Here is a 17,218-nt window from a genome sequence, read left to right as displayed (position 1 = left end):
CAAAGTCGACTACCCCTCGAAGCGCGCCGCGCAAAAGGTGGTTTATTTCGCCCCTAGGAAAAAAAACAAAATTCCGCCACGCAGGAGTTGTGCGCGTTGGCAAGATCTTCCCGACGACACCAATTTGAAAACAATCGGAGAAAAACTGTAGAAGAAGATAGATAAAAACTGAAATATCTCCAGGTTAGTATAATACGCTCGGAGATGGCGTCCAGATGTCGTCGACTCCAAATCTTGTAGCCCCATCCCCAACGTTCTTAATTACACGGCTCCGATAGTTACATGTACACTCCTTGTCTTTTTACAAGCGTTTTTCTACGGGCGCGCATTTACTGCCGGCCAGCCAGCCGGCCAGCCAGCCAGCCAGCCAAAGTGAGATTAAAAGCTACTTTTTACAAAAAAAATTTTTTGCAAAAATGCGCTAAAAAAATTTTGCAAAAATGCGCTAAAAACAATTCCGCCACGCAGGAGTTGTGCGCATTTACAAGATCTTTTCGACGACACAAATTTGAAAACAATGGGGTCATCCCGCCTTTATTTTTTATTTCTCATCCACAAAGTACTTTAAAAATAAAAAGACCCGTGTGTCCTCAATTTTTATTTGCGAGTAAAATAAACCCAAAATAAATTATTGAAAAGCTGTGGTTTTTAGTCCGAATTTGAAACGCTTCAGACTAAATACGTCACAAACCTACAACCAATCACGTAGAAGTGAGCTGGCAACCTTACGCGAGGGTCTGACGTTTGTCACGTTTTGAGAGGGATGTCTGCATCTAGCACGAAAGTGACAAGTGCCTATGACAGATGACGAAAGTTATAAATGCCATTCTCCTGCAATATTGCCAAGTCGTTATGTCATCTGAATGGTTCTAGGAGCTGATTGGTCGGGCTTATTACGTCACAGAGCCCGCCACAATCATATCGTTTTGAATAAACCTTTAAAACCGCACATGTTCATTATTTTTTTTGCTAATCAGCCTCTATTTTTAAATAAACTTTTACCTCGACTTTTACTGTCAAAAAAAATGTTTTATGGTTTCAGATACACGCTTATTAAATTAGAACTGCGGAATTCAACTATACTGTAAACCCCGATTGGACCAAAACACAAAGATAGAAAAAAATCCCCAGGTTTGTATAACACGCTCGGCGATGACGCCCAGATGTTGCCGATTCCACATCATATAGATTCGCATTTCCTGCCAGCCGCCAGCCGACCAGCCTGCTAAAGTGAAATTAAAAGCTATACCTTTTGACAAATAAATTTGCAAAAATGCGTTAAAAATCATAAAAATTGAGGAAAAATGTTCATATTTCCGCCGCTGTAACTCGAAACATAGAAGTACAAAAAGAAGTTTCTTACAAAAAAAAACTGCTGCGGAATTATTTTGAAAAAATCGATTTTTTTCACTTCATCCAAGATGGCGGAGCGAGCGGTCCTTCCTCCAAGGTCGAAAACCGTTTTTGTTTCCAGGCCCAGACCTTAACAACATATTAAAAAATTATCAAAGTGCTCGTGTGAGATCGAAGGGATTTCAGCGCATTTTTGTGTGGCAGATCAGTGTTTTATTGGCCAGTGTTTACTCCACCATCAATAAGATCTTGGAAAAAGCTACCGCATTCTCTTTGTCGGTACACAGTTCCTACATCTCGTTCACTCGCAATTCGCATTTTGGTGGATTTCGCTAAAAACCCGGCACAAAATAGTAATCCATTTTTGGGTACTGTTCGTAACTCCAGCTTCTATTGGCGACACCAGAAAGAGGGACCACGATTCGAGATCTGAAAATCTGTTGGGCACCCAAAGTCGACTACCTCTCGAAGCGCGCCGTGCAAAAGGTGGTTAATTTCGTCCCTAGGGAGAAACAACAAAATTCCGCCACGAAGGAGTTATGAGCGTTGACAAGATCTTTCCGACGACACCTATTTGAAAACAGTCGGAGAAAAACTGCGGAATCCCAGGTTAGTATAACACACTCGGGAATGGCGCCCAGATGTCGCCGACCTCACATCTTGTAGCGTCGCCCCTAACTACTCGGCCTCGATAGGTACAACAAATAACTTTGTAAAAATGCACTAACAAAACCGCTACGGAATTATTTTGAAAAAACCGTTTTTTTCACTTTTCATCCAAGATGGCGAAGCGAGCGGTTCTCCCCCCAGGTCGAAAACATGGTTTTTGTTTCCAGGGCCAGACGTTATAACAACATATTAAAAACTACGCCACCTTTTGTTGGGCAAAAATCTCTACCGATTATCACTTATAATTGCACAAGAGGTTTGTATTTTACCGAGTAAATTTGGGTTGTTTAGGTAATGAAAATCTGTTGCCTAGCAATTAACGAGAAAAACTGTCAACTAATAAAAATGCGACACCGAAGGTGGAGCATTTTTAGGTTGACAGTTTTTCGAGTTCAATTGCTAAATGGAAACATATTTGAATTGCAACAACCCAAATTTACTCGGTTTAAATACAAACCTCGAGTGTAATTCGGCAGGACAATTTAACGAACAAGAAATTCACCAACTAATCAATTATTGACAGACGTCAAACTAGTCATATGGGAAAGGATAATGCGATAATTGGTTCGAAAATGAATAAGTGAAAAAACCACTAGTGCATTTGTCGCTGGAAAAGTTGCAGGTAACTTTTACCGCTGTCAAAGTGACAATTGCACTGCGGCTTATGCGATTTTTTATACATGAGTTGAATTGTCAAGGAAAATTTTTCTTTCTGTCGAATTTGGGCATGTCACTTTGACGACAGAATTCTCTTAGCGTCTTAGCTCAAGGAATAAATGAAGTGTTGGCGGCCAGAGCGTACAATTGGATGTTGTCGACATATTTTTCATGTTCCATGGATATACAAAAACCCACATAGAATGTGCATCTTATATGCAATGTATATACCTCTGCTATGTTGGAACACCAACACGCACCATCAACACCAGCACACGCACCAAGCACCAGTACTTTTTTTTTTTTAAGGAAAAGGCCAACGTGTTCATTCCTCCGACACCCCGAGGGATAGCGGAGGCGGGCAGTGTTTCCTGACCCTCTTCAGCCAGAGACCGGGAATGTAAGGAAGGGTAAAGTTAAGGATGGGAACGGAAGGCAAGGAGTTAGGGTGCTGAGAGGGAAGACTACTGCTCCAGCATTCGCCTCGTAGATTTCAACATCATGCTAGCATTATGCGAAGCTCCGTACGTCTGAGGAAAACTCTCTGACAAAACCCCAGACAGAGCAGTCGGCAGCGGGACTCACAACCTCCCGAATAGCCGTCGGCAACGCAACCACTGCGCCACCATTTTTTTATTTTTGCGGTTTGGGAAACCTTTTATAGGCTCCCTCGCTGGGCTCTATATAGCGGGGGGTGTGTGGAATTCCCTTCCATCCAGGCAAGGTTTACCCACTAAAACCCTTTCCTCGTCGTTGGCGTGGTAGCACGGTCGAGCATGTAACTGACGGTTACAAATAATCGATGATTCGCCGTGTTCGTGTATATTCTTCTTGTCCTTCGTTTCTCGATGTCGATGTCGGGGTAAAGTATTTTGGAACTTAGGTACCTTAACTTTACTTTTATACTTCCAGCTAGCTCAGATAAATAAATGGGTAAGTAATAAGGAATAATTAAGTCAATATTGATCTCCGCAGGTACTTGGTTAATTTCAACAATAATCAAAATTTTGGCAAGATATTACCATTGAATTTATTATAAATTCAATGATATTACTACGAAATTGATACTACTCTAATATGCCTGGAAGAATTACGCAATTTTCATAATTGGGTGTACGTTTGAATTTTAGAATCTTTTTGTTACTGTGAGTATAACAATTAGTGGTCGTAATAATTACGATTGCAAAAGATTACATTAATTTGAATACATTTATTTTAACTACACACACAAATAAAGCAAATAATTACAGGTTTGTTGAACCTCAAGAAAACCTCAACTTAAACAATTATAATTTTGGAAAATACTTTAACACTTCAGTCTCCTGGTTAAATTGTCATTAATTCTCACGCAAAATGAGCGCGAGTTTTAAAAAGCGTACGCCGTTGGATTTAATTCGTAGGTATAAAGTAATATTGTCTTTTACCTCATGGATGAAGTCTCTTGATTCAGTGGGAGTTTGTTGAACTTGGTTTAGTCGATGTCGAACCTTAAAATTTTTCTGAGACTCGCCAATTATTGACGTCGTAGATGGTCACCTCCTGGTTGTTGGGAAATTTACCACCCTCCTTGGATAAATGGACTCCATCAGTAACTTGATTTGTATTTAAATTGTCCCTGCTCCTTGGTGGAATTTTAAAAACAACGCTAGAGATTAAACAATTCGCGCGCTTTAGCAGTTTGTCTTTTTTTAGTTCGTAAACCCTTTTAAAAATTGCACATTACTGCGATCTCACTTTTAGGAAACTTTTCACTTCGATATTTTACACGTGAAATGGTGACGCAACTTCTTCCGCGCTGAGCAATACTGTTAACTAGACAATAAAGGCAAAATAAAAATAATAGACCGTACTCGCTTTTGCTTACACTTTTACTGAGTACTATATTGCACTAAACGACAATAGCTTTAGGCGCCTTTTAAAATACTTCGCAATGTTGTAAATTGTGCGCGTTAAAAACCTGCGAAGAGCGTGCGAGCTTCTCAACGACTTCAATCGCACTCCGCACTCATAAAGTTTTTCGTCTCTCTCCAGTCAAAGTACATTCCCTCTATCCTTTGTATTGTACACCTACAGTACCGGCCAAAAGTTTATCACAATTTGATTTTTTCATTGTAACACTATCATTTACTACTAGTAGGAGAGCTGGTGGACATTTTTGGGTAAGTATTTGAGGCACGCTGAAAACTTGTCCACCACTTCTCCAATAATACCCAAACACAGAAATGCAGACCTGGGTGAGGAGAAGCGGGGCTAACACTTTGCCAGGCGTTTGAAAAAAGAATGTATGCCCAGTCGAGTATCGGAATGCGTATAAGAAGTAGTGGATGATTTACACATTATTAGTGACGTCTGAATTAGTTGCAATTGTATCATGTGGAAATTTGCATCGTTTCTTATGCCGAAATAAAGACAATTCTCCTGAAACTTTCGTCAAAAGTGATCAAAGTACACTAGGTGTTTATGTATCTATTGCGGCCAGTATACACTTCAAATCAAGAGTCCCTTGGCACTGCGTCATTGATTTGACAATCAATTTCAGACAAGATTTTTTATCGATTTCGCATACTTGATAGTTGTGCAGCGTTTTAGCGTATGTCTGCATATGTGTAAAATTGATTCACAAATCAATGACATTATTTTTTTCAAACTTTGAAGGCCCCTGGCAAAGTGTTAGCCTCGCCACTCCTCAGCCAGGTCTGCATTTCTGTGTTTGGGTATTATTGGAAAGTGGTGGACAAGTTTTCAGCGTGCCTCAAATACCTACCCAAAAATGTCTACCAGCTCTCGGACTATACGGTTTGCAATGAAATATTAATATTTTATTTAGAGTGCTATGAAAAACAATCCGAGTCAGTCAGCCACTATTTGTTGTAGCTTGTAGGGATATTTCATTTTTTTAAAAAGTATTTACTTATTAACATTTGATAATTCTATCGTAATACCATGAAAAGTTATTGCCGACAAAGTACAACCATCACCCCGAAGTATATTTCCGAACCGTGGTGGCACTTCCTTCAGTTTCCCTAGTCTTATATATTTTCTTCAGCATTTCTACAATCTTGTTCCACCACTCCCTATTTGCATACATTGTACTGACGGTATATTGTCTCAAATCTGTATTTAATTTGATCCTATCTCGCTCCCACCTTCCACACGCGAAGAATGGGTGTTCTTTGTCGTCCGTAATGCCATACAGTTATCGTCGTCTCGCTTCCCGATTCGGGGACCATTTGTAATCTACGCGTCCTCATCCACCCGTTTATCATCTATACCGCAGTTTCCATTTTTTTCAATGGTTCTGTCTGTGAGATCATCTGCGAAAGCTATGACGTTCACTACTCGCAGGACGCTATCGTAGAGTATTTCCACAACTCAAGTCCCAATACTAATCCTTGGGAGACTCCCTCTCATCATGAAGTTAACTTCCTTTCCGTCGGGATTTGTTACGGTAATCCTTTTCTATTGTCAGGTAGCAATTCTGATTAGATATTCGCTGGTTTTGAGTTTTCCAATCTCTCGATGCAACGTTACACACGTTTTTTACATCCAGAGAGGTTATCACAAGCAGAATTTTCTGGAGCGCCATGTCACATAGTTGGCGTTTTTGATTTGCTCCACCTATAAATTTAAGAGCATCGCTTGGTATCAGAACCAACTTACTCTCTTTCCATATTATGGGGTATTGCACCTGTTCCAGTGAGCAATTAATTAACCTTGCCCAAATCCCTTAACTACGCTTGCCGGTATTTCGTCGGGTCCCGGTGCTTTTTTGCGGGTTCCATTACCTCTTTGTCTGTTACTGCTTCGTAAGGCTCCATGTTCTTTTCCGCCTTGTACGGGTTCAATGCTGGGTGGACCTGCACCACTACTACCACCAAGCAACAGTACCTGCACCTGCATCACCAGGAGCATTAACAAAAGCTTCTTTACAAAACCACTGAAATACGTAAAGATCGAACCACTACGTCAAAATCGAACCACTACGTCAAAAGAAAAGTTATAGGTAAAAATCAGTTTTACAAAAAAAGCCAGAAAGCGCTGTAACTTTATTGATCTACAACACCAACACCATCTAGTTGTCCAATCTTGAAAATTTGGAAAGCTTTGGATTCTACAGGTCAAAATCTATAGGTTTATAGATATAGATTTTACCAAAAAAACGTGTCTTTGCTCAAGCTACCTATAAATGAAGTGTAATTGGTGCTAGTAAAAAGGATGAGTTATAAAGAACGCCACAGATTTCGTTGCGTAGTTATAGTACTTTATTATCACTTCAATCTAACAGTCTTCCTGTGTTTTCCTTTGAATCTATTCAGTCGTACCAGAAAAGAACACACAAATAGGAATGTGACGCGTGTTCCGTAAAAACCAACCTCTATAGAACGCTGCGATGTAATAGTTTCGTACAAACTAACGCCAGTTAATCATTCCAAAGAGTCAGAGGTATTACCTACGTCAGAGTTCTACTGTGTGCTTTTTCAATGGTTTGTACCTACCTTAAGTAGGGTACTTATCCTAATCTTTTACATTACAAAATGTTAACTGTCACTGCTTAAACTAATTGAGGAAACATCTTGGCACATCTTAGGGTCACTCATGTCGTTGGCTAATGCAGTTAAAATATCCAAAATGAGTTCTTTACTCAGCACCTTCAGCCTGGGCAACTTGGCGACTTTCGTAAAGTGATGAACGATTAGGTCCAAAGCGTACTTTTTCATGTCCATCGCCTGCATTCTGTCCGCCGCTTCTAAGATTTGAATAACGTTCTCGAATGTTACGTTCATTTCCAAGTTTTGCTTGCAAAACGCCTGCAAGCGATTATTCGTAAAGCCGTAAAAGAATGGGGCGGAAAACAGATACAGAGAATCTTCCGGCGGCATACTGATGTCTCCGTAATAAATGTAACGTAACAGCGAGTCGAAGGCTTCCTGCGACGGTGTCATTTCACCGATTTGTATCTTAAACTATAATTAGAGGGAATGATTCGGTAAATGTGAGCTACTTACCCTAACTCGATTGTCAGGAGGCATGAAAGACCTGAACATTCCCTCGAAGTACGCGCATCTCGCCGCCAGAATGGTTTTATGTGCCGAAATCACAGTTCCATCCAGCACAAGGTCAATGTCACAGAATTCTTTGCCAGTCGTTCGAAGAAACATTGCCATATCCTCTTCTAAAGAAGAGCCGCTCGTATCGAGGGAATTTTCATACACCACTTTCGACTGTGGCGACTGCTTTAATCTGATTATCTCCACCATTAGTCCTCTATCCAAATTTTCAAATTCCTTACTCATAACAATCGAGTTGTAATTAGCATCTTTCACGATAAAACGTAAACAAAACTCTTTAATAAAGTCCAATTCTAACTTGTGGGCATTATGTAAAGCTTCCAGGACGTTTTTCAAACATATCGTTGCTTCTAAATATTGAACACATAAATGTTCCAGCCTGCCCATTTCAAATTGTACGGCTAATCTATAAACGTCCATCATTAGCAATACAATGCAATTGCCTAGAGGATCGTCGCGTTGTTTGGCCTTTTTTGTGGGATCGATACAATCCATGTAGATATAATTTAAAACCATTTCAAAAGCTTCAGGATTGGCCTCTTTTAATTTCACCTCAAGTAGGGGGACGTCGGTGAACGCCACCTTGTTTGTACCAAAGAGCTTCTCTAAGTGGCGATCTCGACTTTCTTTCGCCTGCCTGACTTTATTACGCAAATAAAGTGATCTGGCAGCGACCAAAGCGGTGTGCGCCAAAATCTTCTTCTCTTCGGCTCCCACTGTAAACTGCACATCGCAGACCTCTTTGGATTCGAGAATTTTACCATAATCGTCGTGCAGCGTACATTTGGGATAGTTCGAAAATTGAAAGCGGTACATTTCGCCGCTTCGTACGTTATTGTCGACCGTACCGCCGAATATGAACATAGCGTCTCCAACAACGGCGGCGGCGTGGAACAGTCTTCCGGATGGAACAACGGAGTCGCAGGCCGGCAGCACGACGGACCATACCTGGGAATCGAGATCGAAACAGTGCAGGTCATTCGATAGGGTGCTGTCGGCCGCACCGCCAAAAACGTACAGATGTCGATCGAAAGCGACCATCGTGTGACCGTAGCGTCTTGCCGGAGGCGCCGGTGCACCTCTCAAGATGTGCTCGGTGGATATACGCGTCCAGCTACAATTCTCATGTTTTATCTCTCCAATAAGCAATTAAGGCGTTTCTTACGTTTTCGTTTTGAAATTGAATTGGAAGAGGGAGTTTGTAATTTTTGCCCCGCTCTGTCCACTAAACACAAACATGCATTCGCGCGCCACCGTTACTGGGAAGTTGCAACAGGTAGGTGGGCATTCGCCTGTCTGCTCGACTTCTTCCCAACAGCGACTGTCATCCTAATTGACAAACAAATTCTGTAAGCAAAGACGTTAACGTAAAATAACACAGCAAGATCTATCCATCACACGAGGACACCTGGGGCAAATACAGTACTAGCTACAACATAAGAGTAGATGCTAGGATAGGAACGCAAATTTAAACACTTTAAATCTGTGATAGGAACAAGGAAGATTTTGTTGAAGTACGATCATAAAATATTTTATAAATTATAAAGTGTGTAGATGTTAAAAAAAAATATATGATGAATATTGAATGACATTTATGAACTTCTTTATTTTTCTATTTTTGAAACTCAAGACGTTTTATTAATGTTCTAACATTAATCTTTCAACAGATAATGAGACTTACGCGTTAGTGTTTCGAAAATTAAATCCGGAAAACAGTGTTACGTAGAATCACGTGTGTGTTACTGTAACTGGATTAAAGACGTCGCGCAGGTACATTTTTTCGATCGGTAGTTAGCAGAGTTTACGTATCCAGACATCAAGGAGGAGTGTAGCTGTCTCATCACATTTAGAAGGAGTAATAATGACGATGAACAATTACAATGATGGTCTCGACCGAGGACTCAAACTCACAGACAATTATTTCGCATGGCATATTAAGGCCAGGGCGATCATGGAGCAGCGAGAGCGCTGGGATGCAGTTGATCCTGATTTTGGCGGTGAAGACTTGATAGAAGGCTTCAGCACAGGGGAGAAGAAGAAGAACTCCAGAGCGTTGTCACTTATTTTACTTTCGGTAAGTGATAAATATATTGACTATATAGGAGGACATAAAACGGCAGAAAAAGCGTGGATAACCCTGTCTAGTTTACACCAAGATTTTAGTGTGATGCATCAACTTGAATTTCTGGAAGATTTAACTACCATAAAGAAAGGAGATACTTCAATGACCGAGTACATTTCAAAAATTCTTGATCTCAACCGAAAAATATTACGTTGCGGTATAACTTTTGATGAACATGCTCTCTCATTGTTTATTCTGAGAGGTCTTCCAAGGGACAAATATGAAATCTTCATTAGAACACTGGAACATCAAGAAAGTTTAAGTCGTGATGACATCATAAGTAAATTGTTGGTGGAAGAGAAACATCAAATCAGATTAGACGGACTGTCGACAAAAACAGACGAAGTCAAAGCTATGAAAGCAGTGCAGAACTCAAAAGCAAACCAAAGTATGAAATCGAAAAACTATGGAAACAATACTCAACGAGCTAAAGGAGAAAATAGAAATGACAATCGAGTCTATCATGGAAATAATACTCAACGAGTTAAAGGAGAAAGTAGAAATGAAGATCGAGTCTACAAGTGCTACACCTGTGGAAATTTAGGACACAAATCTTGTGACTGTCCAGAGTTGAAGGAGTTTTTGAGACAACAACGACACAAGAAGGAAGGTATGGCAAGTAGTGCTATAAGTGAAATTGTCGATTCAGTCCACAAAGCCAAAGCGTATTGTTCAGTAGGAGTTAAAGGCAATATGAAGCGGAAATGTTGGTATTTAGACTCTTGTTCATCAGATCACATGACACCATTGAAAGAAGAATTTGTCGAACTGGATGAAGATTACTGTGGCATCATCAAGATGGGAAATGGGGACGAAGCTCAGATAGAAGGCAAAGGCATCGTCATGATTCGTACACCTGAAGAAGACGGAGGATTCAGGATCACGTTGTCTGAGACACTTTTCGTTCCAGACCTTGAATGTGCTTTGATGTCTGTTTCAAAGTTGACAGATAAAGGTTTGGACGTCATGTTCACTGGTGAAAGAGGAGTAGTTTTGGACAATGATGAGCTGATCTTTAGAGTAAAGAAGGATGATCGGGTATACGTTGTAAATACTGCGGATATAAGAAGTAAAAATTTTAACATTGAAAAGAAGAATGGATTAGCATGTAGAGCAGTCTATAACATGCAGCTATGGCATCGAAGATTTGGACATGTGAATAAAAGGGATTTGTTGAGAATTCCTTTCCTCAAAAATTTAAAAGAAGAACCAAATAAAGATGACGAGAAATGTGAAGTTTGCATTCAAGAAAAATTCAGTCGTTTTAGTTTCCCTAACAATAGAAGTGAGAAAACAACAGCAGTATTGCAGATCATCCACAGCGACCTAATGGGTAAAATTTCACCACAATCTATTGGCGGATTATTATTTATTATGACTCTTATTGACGATTAGTTACTCTCATTATATCGTTGCCAAATGTTTGAAGACGAAGGATGAGACATTTCTTGAATTTGTTAGATTTCATAAGGAAGCGGAAAATCAACAAAAAAAGTTACTGACCCTGCAAAGTGACAATGGTGGTGAGTACATATCAAATGTTTTCGAGAAGTATTTGCATGAAAATGGAATAAAAGATAGGAGAAGTGCACCAGGTTGTCCGCAGCAAAATGGTCTAGCAGAACGGCAGAACCGCGTTCTGATAGAAATGGCAAGATGCATGATGTTAGAATCTGGTGTACCCATGAATTTTTGGGCAGAAGCAATTAAGACATCAGTTTTTATCAGAAATCGGTGCCCCTCATCTGCAATTGACTTTAAAATACCTTACGAAATCTGGCACAATAAGAAATTAAAGTTAGAGACAGCAAATTTAATTAAGATTTTTGGTTGCCAAGCATGGGCAATGAAATCTAAATCAACGAAATTTGAATCAAAAGCTGAAACGTGTGCTTATTGGATTCGCCGAAAATACGAAGGACGGTTATAGATTATGGAGTTTGAAGCGAAGAAAGGTAATCATCAGGAGAGATGTAATTTTTCAGGAAGAGATTTTTCCATTTAAACAACCTGTATTGAAAGTACCAAGTGAATGTCGAAACCAAACTCAGACATTTAAGATTAACAATTTTGACTGCAATTTCCTAAGCGAGTTAAACGAAAACGAAGGATTGTTTTCTGAAATCTCTACAGATAAAAATTATTCTATTGAAATTGTACCCGAAGGAGAAATGGTTGCTCAAAATCAAGACGTGTTAGATGGAGAGCTGGAAATTCAAAATCAAGAAGCTGTAATAGAAGAAATGATTCATAGCCAAGGAGAAGAGCAAACTGAAATCGATAATACTGACGAAGGACCTGTACAATTAAGAAAATCTAGTAGAGCACCAGTAACAAGAAAATTATGTAAATTGCCATGTTGTATGTCTGCTCAACTCTACAATCATGAAGAGAAGATTCCGTCCAGTTATGAGGAAGCTGTGAATAGCTCAAACGCACTTGCATGGGAGGATGCCATTAATAAAGAATTTCGGAATTTAAATTTGCAAGAAACCTGGAAAATTATAAAACGACAACCATGTGCAAGGGTAACAGGATGCAAGTGGGTGTTCTCAATCAAAAACGGAGATGGAAACATTAAGAAGTATAAAGCCCGACTTGTTGCACAAGGTTTTCGTCAAACTCACGGAGTAAACTATTTTGAAACTATGAGTCCTGTAGTGGAGAAGAAATCAATCAGACTTCTGACCTATCTAGCTGTACATCATGGATGGAGGTTGGATCATGTAGATGTAGTCGGAGCGTACCTCAATAGCAGTTTGGATGAGGAAGTATTGATGGAAGTACCTGATGGATTAGAACTCGATAAAGGTAAATTCGTTTGTAAACTTAAAAAGTCTGTACGGCCTTAAGCAATCAGGTAGAAACTGGTATAATCACGTAACATCCATTATGTTAAGTTTAGATTTTGCCAAATGTATCAGTGAACCTTGCATATTTTTTAAGAAAGACATTATTTTCTATTTAAAAAACTGTGTATTCCCTATTTTGAACTTAGAAGTAAGTTTTGATGTAGTATTCTTTATATGAATTTATAAATATTTTTAATCGAGGGGAGGTGTTGAAGTACGATCATAAAATATTTTATAAATTATAAAGTGTGTAGATGTTAAAAAAAAATATATGATGAATATTGAATGACATTTATGAACTTCTTTATTTTTCTATTTTTGAAGCTCAAGACGTTTTATTAATGTTCTAACATTAATCTTTCAACAGATTTTTGGTTTGAATCCTAGATGGTAGAATGTATTAATAAAGCATCCTTAGCTCAAACTTCTGCCAGTTTAGGAACATTCCAGAATTATTTCTGTTCCGGCTAAGAGTAATTAAGATATTGTTTTTTAATCCTCTATTTTATTTAACAATTCTTATTGAGACCAGATTAATGGCACACGTACGAATAATAAAAAATGGTGACCACCCCACACTTTATATTTCCGGAATTACTAAAATGGTCATTACATTCTCCCCCATTTTTTTAAATCTGTATGGTAAGTCTGCTGGACTCAAGAGGAACAATCTCACCTGGCTAATTCGAGTTTCGACGGAAGTTCTTGTTAAACTTGACCATCTGGATATAGAGAAATTTTCTGCGAAACTGTACTGTTAGATGGCACCGGCGCTTGGGCGGAATTGGTTGCAAAAGTAACTTCTCGTTTGTCGAGCGGACGATGAGGGTTAAAAACGATCTGCTTCTTTGGAATCAGAGTGGCTATCAATTGTTTAATGTGGCGTTTAAGAGTACGCCCTAAATCTAATTCGACGTGTAACTATGGGGGCGGTGAAAAGCAGCATGCTTATCTGTCCCCTTTTGAGATACTTATATGTATTATAATTGTATTATTTTAATACATGATATTATTATTATTATTATTATTATATATACTGACCCAGCTTTCTAGAGCCGAAGCGCTATACATCTTAGTTTTGCAAACGAACCTTTGTACTCTCCCTCCCACTAAAAGACAACAAACCCCTGCGTGGTTAGGCTCCGATGGAACAAAAGCTTTGGCGTTAGGGAGCACAGCATCGACACGAATCCGGATTGTTCCCTTCAATTGCTGAGTGTATGTCTCATCAAATCCAAAAAGTGTTACCAAAATTAAAAAATCTTATGTGCAATTATGTGCAGACCTGCATTCAACAAATTGAGTGGAGATTTTCAAAAAAATGTCACTTTGTATAGGTGATGTTTCCAAAAAACAAAAATATCCCTCACAAATTCAAAAAAAAAATTGTCAATTTAGTCTGCTCAATATCATTTTCTTATCCCACCAAAACTGAAACTGAGAAATTGTCTTTGTTGAACAGTGAACAGTGTGAGGCGAAGCCGAGCTATGCACCTTTACAAATCAGAGTGAGGCGAGGTCGGAGCCGAGCGGATGTCTCCTCAAAAGCAAAAAAATGTATGTACAATTATGTGCAGATCTGAATTCAACAAGTTAAATCCAAATTTTCAAAAAAAAGCTATGGACCGTTACGCCAGAGCCCAGCCTAGGTCTCATCAAAACCGAAAAGTGTTCCCAAAATTAAAAAATGTTATGTGCAGACCTGGATTCGACAAGTTGAATCGAAATTTAAAAAAAAATCACTTTGTATAAGTGATGTTTGCAAAAAACAAAAATATTCCTCACAAATTAAAAAAAATGTTAATTCAGTCTGCTCAATATCATTTTCTTACCGTACCAAAACTGAAACTGAAAAATTGTCTTTGTTGAACAGTGAAAAGGGCGAGGCAAAGCCAAGCTATGGACCATTACAAATCAGAGCGAGTTGATGTGGCAGAGCCGCAGGACCCGAGCGTATGTTTCATCAAAACCAAACAGTGTTATCAACATTAAACAAGTATAAATTGTGCACAAAAAGCGCGTTTTTTTAACCGAAATAGCTTTTGTTTTGACATCACCAATGGATATATTTCTTGCAGACGTCTCAGTCGCCCTTTGTGAGTATCCTCTTCCGGCAATCCGTTCTTGAGGAAATATACCCGATCACGATAAGAGGGGCTATGGCTATGATTGGTAGAAATTAATTCCTTTCGTTCAGACCCTTCATTAGAGTACCATGAAGGATAAAAGTAATTAAAGCTTAAATTTATTACATTTTGTTTTTTGACCACAGATTTGAAATCAGCGACCTCAAATTAACCTTAAAACATTACTCGCATGCCATCCTTAAAATACAAATATATATTTTTTTAGTCAGAAACAGATTTTTTTTAAATAGCCGCCATATTGGTTCCACATGGTGGGGGGAAGGGGGTGCTGCGGGCCAAATCGATCTATTGGACATAAAAATCGACCATGCCAAACGGCATGCTTTCTGCATTATTCTAATAGTTCTTGCTGCAGGAGGTTAGAGCCCTAGACAAGATGAACTTTGGTTATGATCTACACAAGATGAGTATAGCCGAGGATGCTTCAATCCAATTCTGCAGACAGACTCGAAATTCTTCAATGATTTAAAACTACTCTATACTACAATTTCTACGTATGGTATGTAGCGTTGTCAAATGTGTTTTCCCACAAAAGACCCGGGTTGGAGAAATCTCTGATCTGGTCTATTATAGCATAACAATGGCACATGTCATTTAGTACAGATAATAGGTACAATACATCAAGGAGAGAAGCAATTGGTATAGAAGCAGGTAAAAGGAATTGTGACAACGCTGTATGTCATTTACGCCCATAAGAATAACATTGTCCTACACACAGCACTATGAATCGAACTATAGAAACCAGTCAGTGTAGTCCTAAAAAATTTTTGAGAGGATTAGCTGACTATGAGGATTATCAGAGCCTACCCTCACATTAATAATAATATTAATAATATATTTGCAATTCCTTGGAAAACAATCTAAAGAAAGTTACTTTAAAAAATCTTACCATAGAGATAGTGAGATAGAGAAAAGTAGCAAGTAAGTTATGAACAATGTTTAACAGTAGACAAGCAATCTGTGGTACATGTACTGATTTTTGTCTAGTGCAATTTTCTGGGACCCAAAAAATGCTACAAGATCTGGCCGCCTTTGTAGTGTTAGCAAATAGGTACAGTACAATAATGTAATTGTAATAACGGTGGCACCAGCTTCATATTAATTGTCTAAATCAATTATACATCATGATTGCTTCGTTATGGTGAATAATACGTACATTTAACGAGATTGTCCACATATCATTCAATCTCGCGTTCCCATCATAACCGGCGAAAATCCAAAGTTTGCTGTCATACACCGCAGCACCATGTGCGGATCTCGGCACGGGCGTTCTACAGACAAATTTCCATTCCACCCATTGTCCTGTATAAAATTTATACTCAAAGAGATCGTTCTTATTCGACAAATTCGAATTTGAATGAATATCGCCTGTATATCCACCAAACACGAACATAGATGTATTATACACAACTGCCGAGTGATGATAGCGAGGTGCAGGAGGGCTACCGGTCGCAAACGCACGACCCCATGAGGTTTCCTTCACGTCGAATCGCAAAAGATCATTCAGCATGCACTTGCCGTTATCTCCGCCGAAAACGTATATGGCCTCTTTGTACGCGACGACAGTATGCTTGCTACGACTGAGGGACAGTGAGTGTTAAATCAATGTAGGTGGGTACTTACCGAGCGCCCACAAACTCGTCACATTCGGGCATGCGATTCCACCGATGAACAGTTTCCAACGGACCAAATTCGAGTGTCAGGCCGTTATCAAATGTGGAAGTTGAGGCTTCGGAGTTGGTTATTGAACTCATATTTGTGGGACTTTAAGAAATACTTGGAATAATACAAAATTGACTACATAACCAAACTTCTTTGAACTTCAACATTTTGAAAGGAAACAGCTGATTTTGACAATTATCTATAGGGTGTTCCAAAACAACACAGTATTTCTGACAATTTTTGTTTATTCCCCTTTCCTGTTCTGCGGTATGGGAGAGTTTCCGGATTGTTAGGACTTACTAGGATTTTCAAGGAGTCATTTAATTCGATGCCCATATAGACGCGTGCATATAGTGCACGTTCACTGTCTGGTACCTTTCTCAAGCCAAGTGCGCAAGTAAACCGCGTGAAACAATCCCCGATAGCGGTGCCGTCGGCAGCACGATACGGTGGCATCGAGAACTGAGGCAATCTGGGTTGAGGAGACAATGTTCCTTCATTTCTGGTATGAAGTTGCCCTGTAAAATCACGGAATGATGATAATCCACGAAAGTGAAGAAGTTTTGCTGATGGCTGTTGAACAATTATCAAATGTATACTAGTAGAAATAAAAAATTGTATGATCATTATCTGAAAAAATGAAAGCGTTGTCATTGTACAATGCAAACAATAAAGAAAGAATTTTTG

At 39.2% G+C, this 17,218-nt stretch overlaps 1 protein-coding gene across 1 annotated transcript; it reads right to left on the bottom strand.

Moving 5' to 3' along the window:
* Positions 1–6,920: 6,920 nt before the first annotated feature.
* Positions 6,921–16,730, bottom strand: LOC116168105 (leucine-zipper-like transcriptional regulator 1). Its single transcript, XM_031483770.1, has 5 exons — positions 16,493–16,730; positions 16,026–16,449; positions 8,914–9,077; positions 7,686–8,862; positions 6,921–7,637 (listed from the first exon to the last, which is right to left on the bottom strand). The coding sequence occupies exons 1-5, from the start codon at positions 16,621–16,623 to the stop codon at positions 7,218–7,220; spliced, it is 2,316 nt and encodes a 771-aa protein (XP_031339630.1). The 5' UTR covers positions 16,624–16,730; the 3' UTR covers positions 6,921–7,217.
* Positions 16,731–17,218: the final 488 nt, after the last annotated feature.

Source organism: Photinus pyralis, unplaced genomic scaffold, assembly GCF_008802855.1.
Source record: "Photinus pyralis isolate 1611_PpyrPB1 unplaced genomic scaffold, Ppyr1.3 Ppyr1.4_LG4, whole genome shotgun sequence".
In the NCBI taxonomy this organism is placed as follows: domain Eukaryota; kingdom Metazoa; phylum Arthropoda; class Insecta; order Coleoptera; family Lampyridae; genus Photinus; species Photinus pyralis.
Note: the sequence above shows the minus strand (reverse complement) of the source record. Positions and strands in the feature narration are given on the sequence as shown.

Coding starts and splice junctions, on each gene's coding strand:
- LOC116168105 (XM_031483770.1), bottom strand. CDS start 16,623: ATGAGTTCAATAACCAACTCCGAAGCCTCAACTTCCACATTTGATAAC. Junction 16,450..16,492: donor GACGAGTTTGTGGGCGCTCG/GTAAGTACCCAC, acceptor ACTGTCCCTCAG/TCGTAGCAAGCATACTGTCG. Junction 8,863..8,913: donor TTCAATTTCAAAACGAAAAC/GTAAGAAACGCC, acceptor TGAGAATTGTAG/CTGGACGCGTATATCCACCG.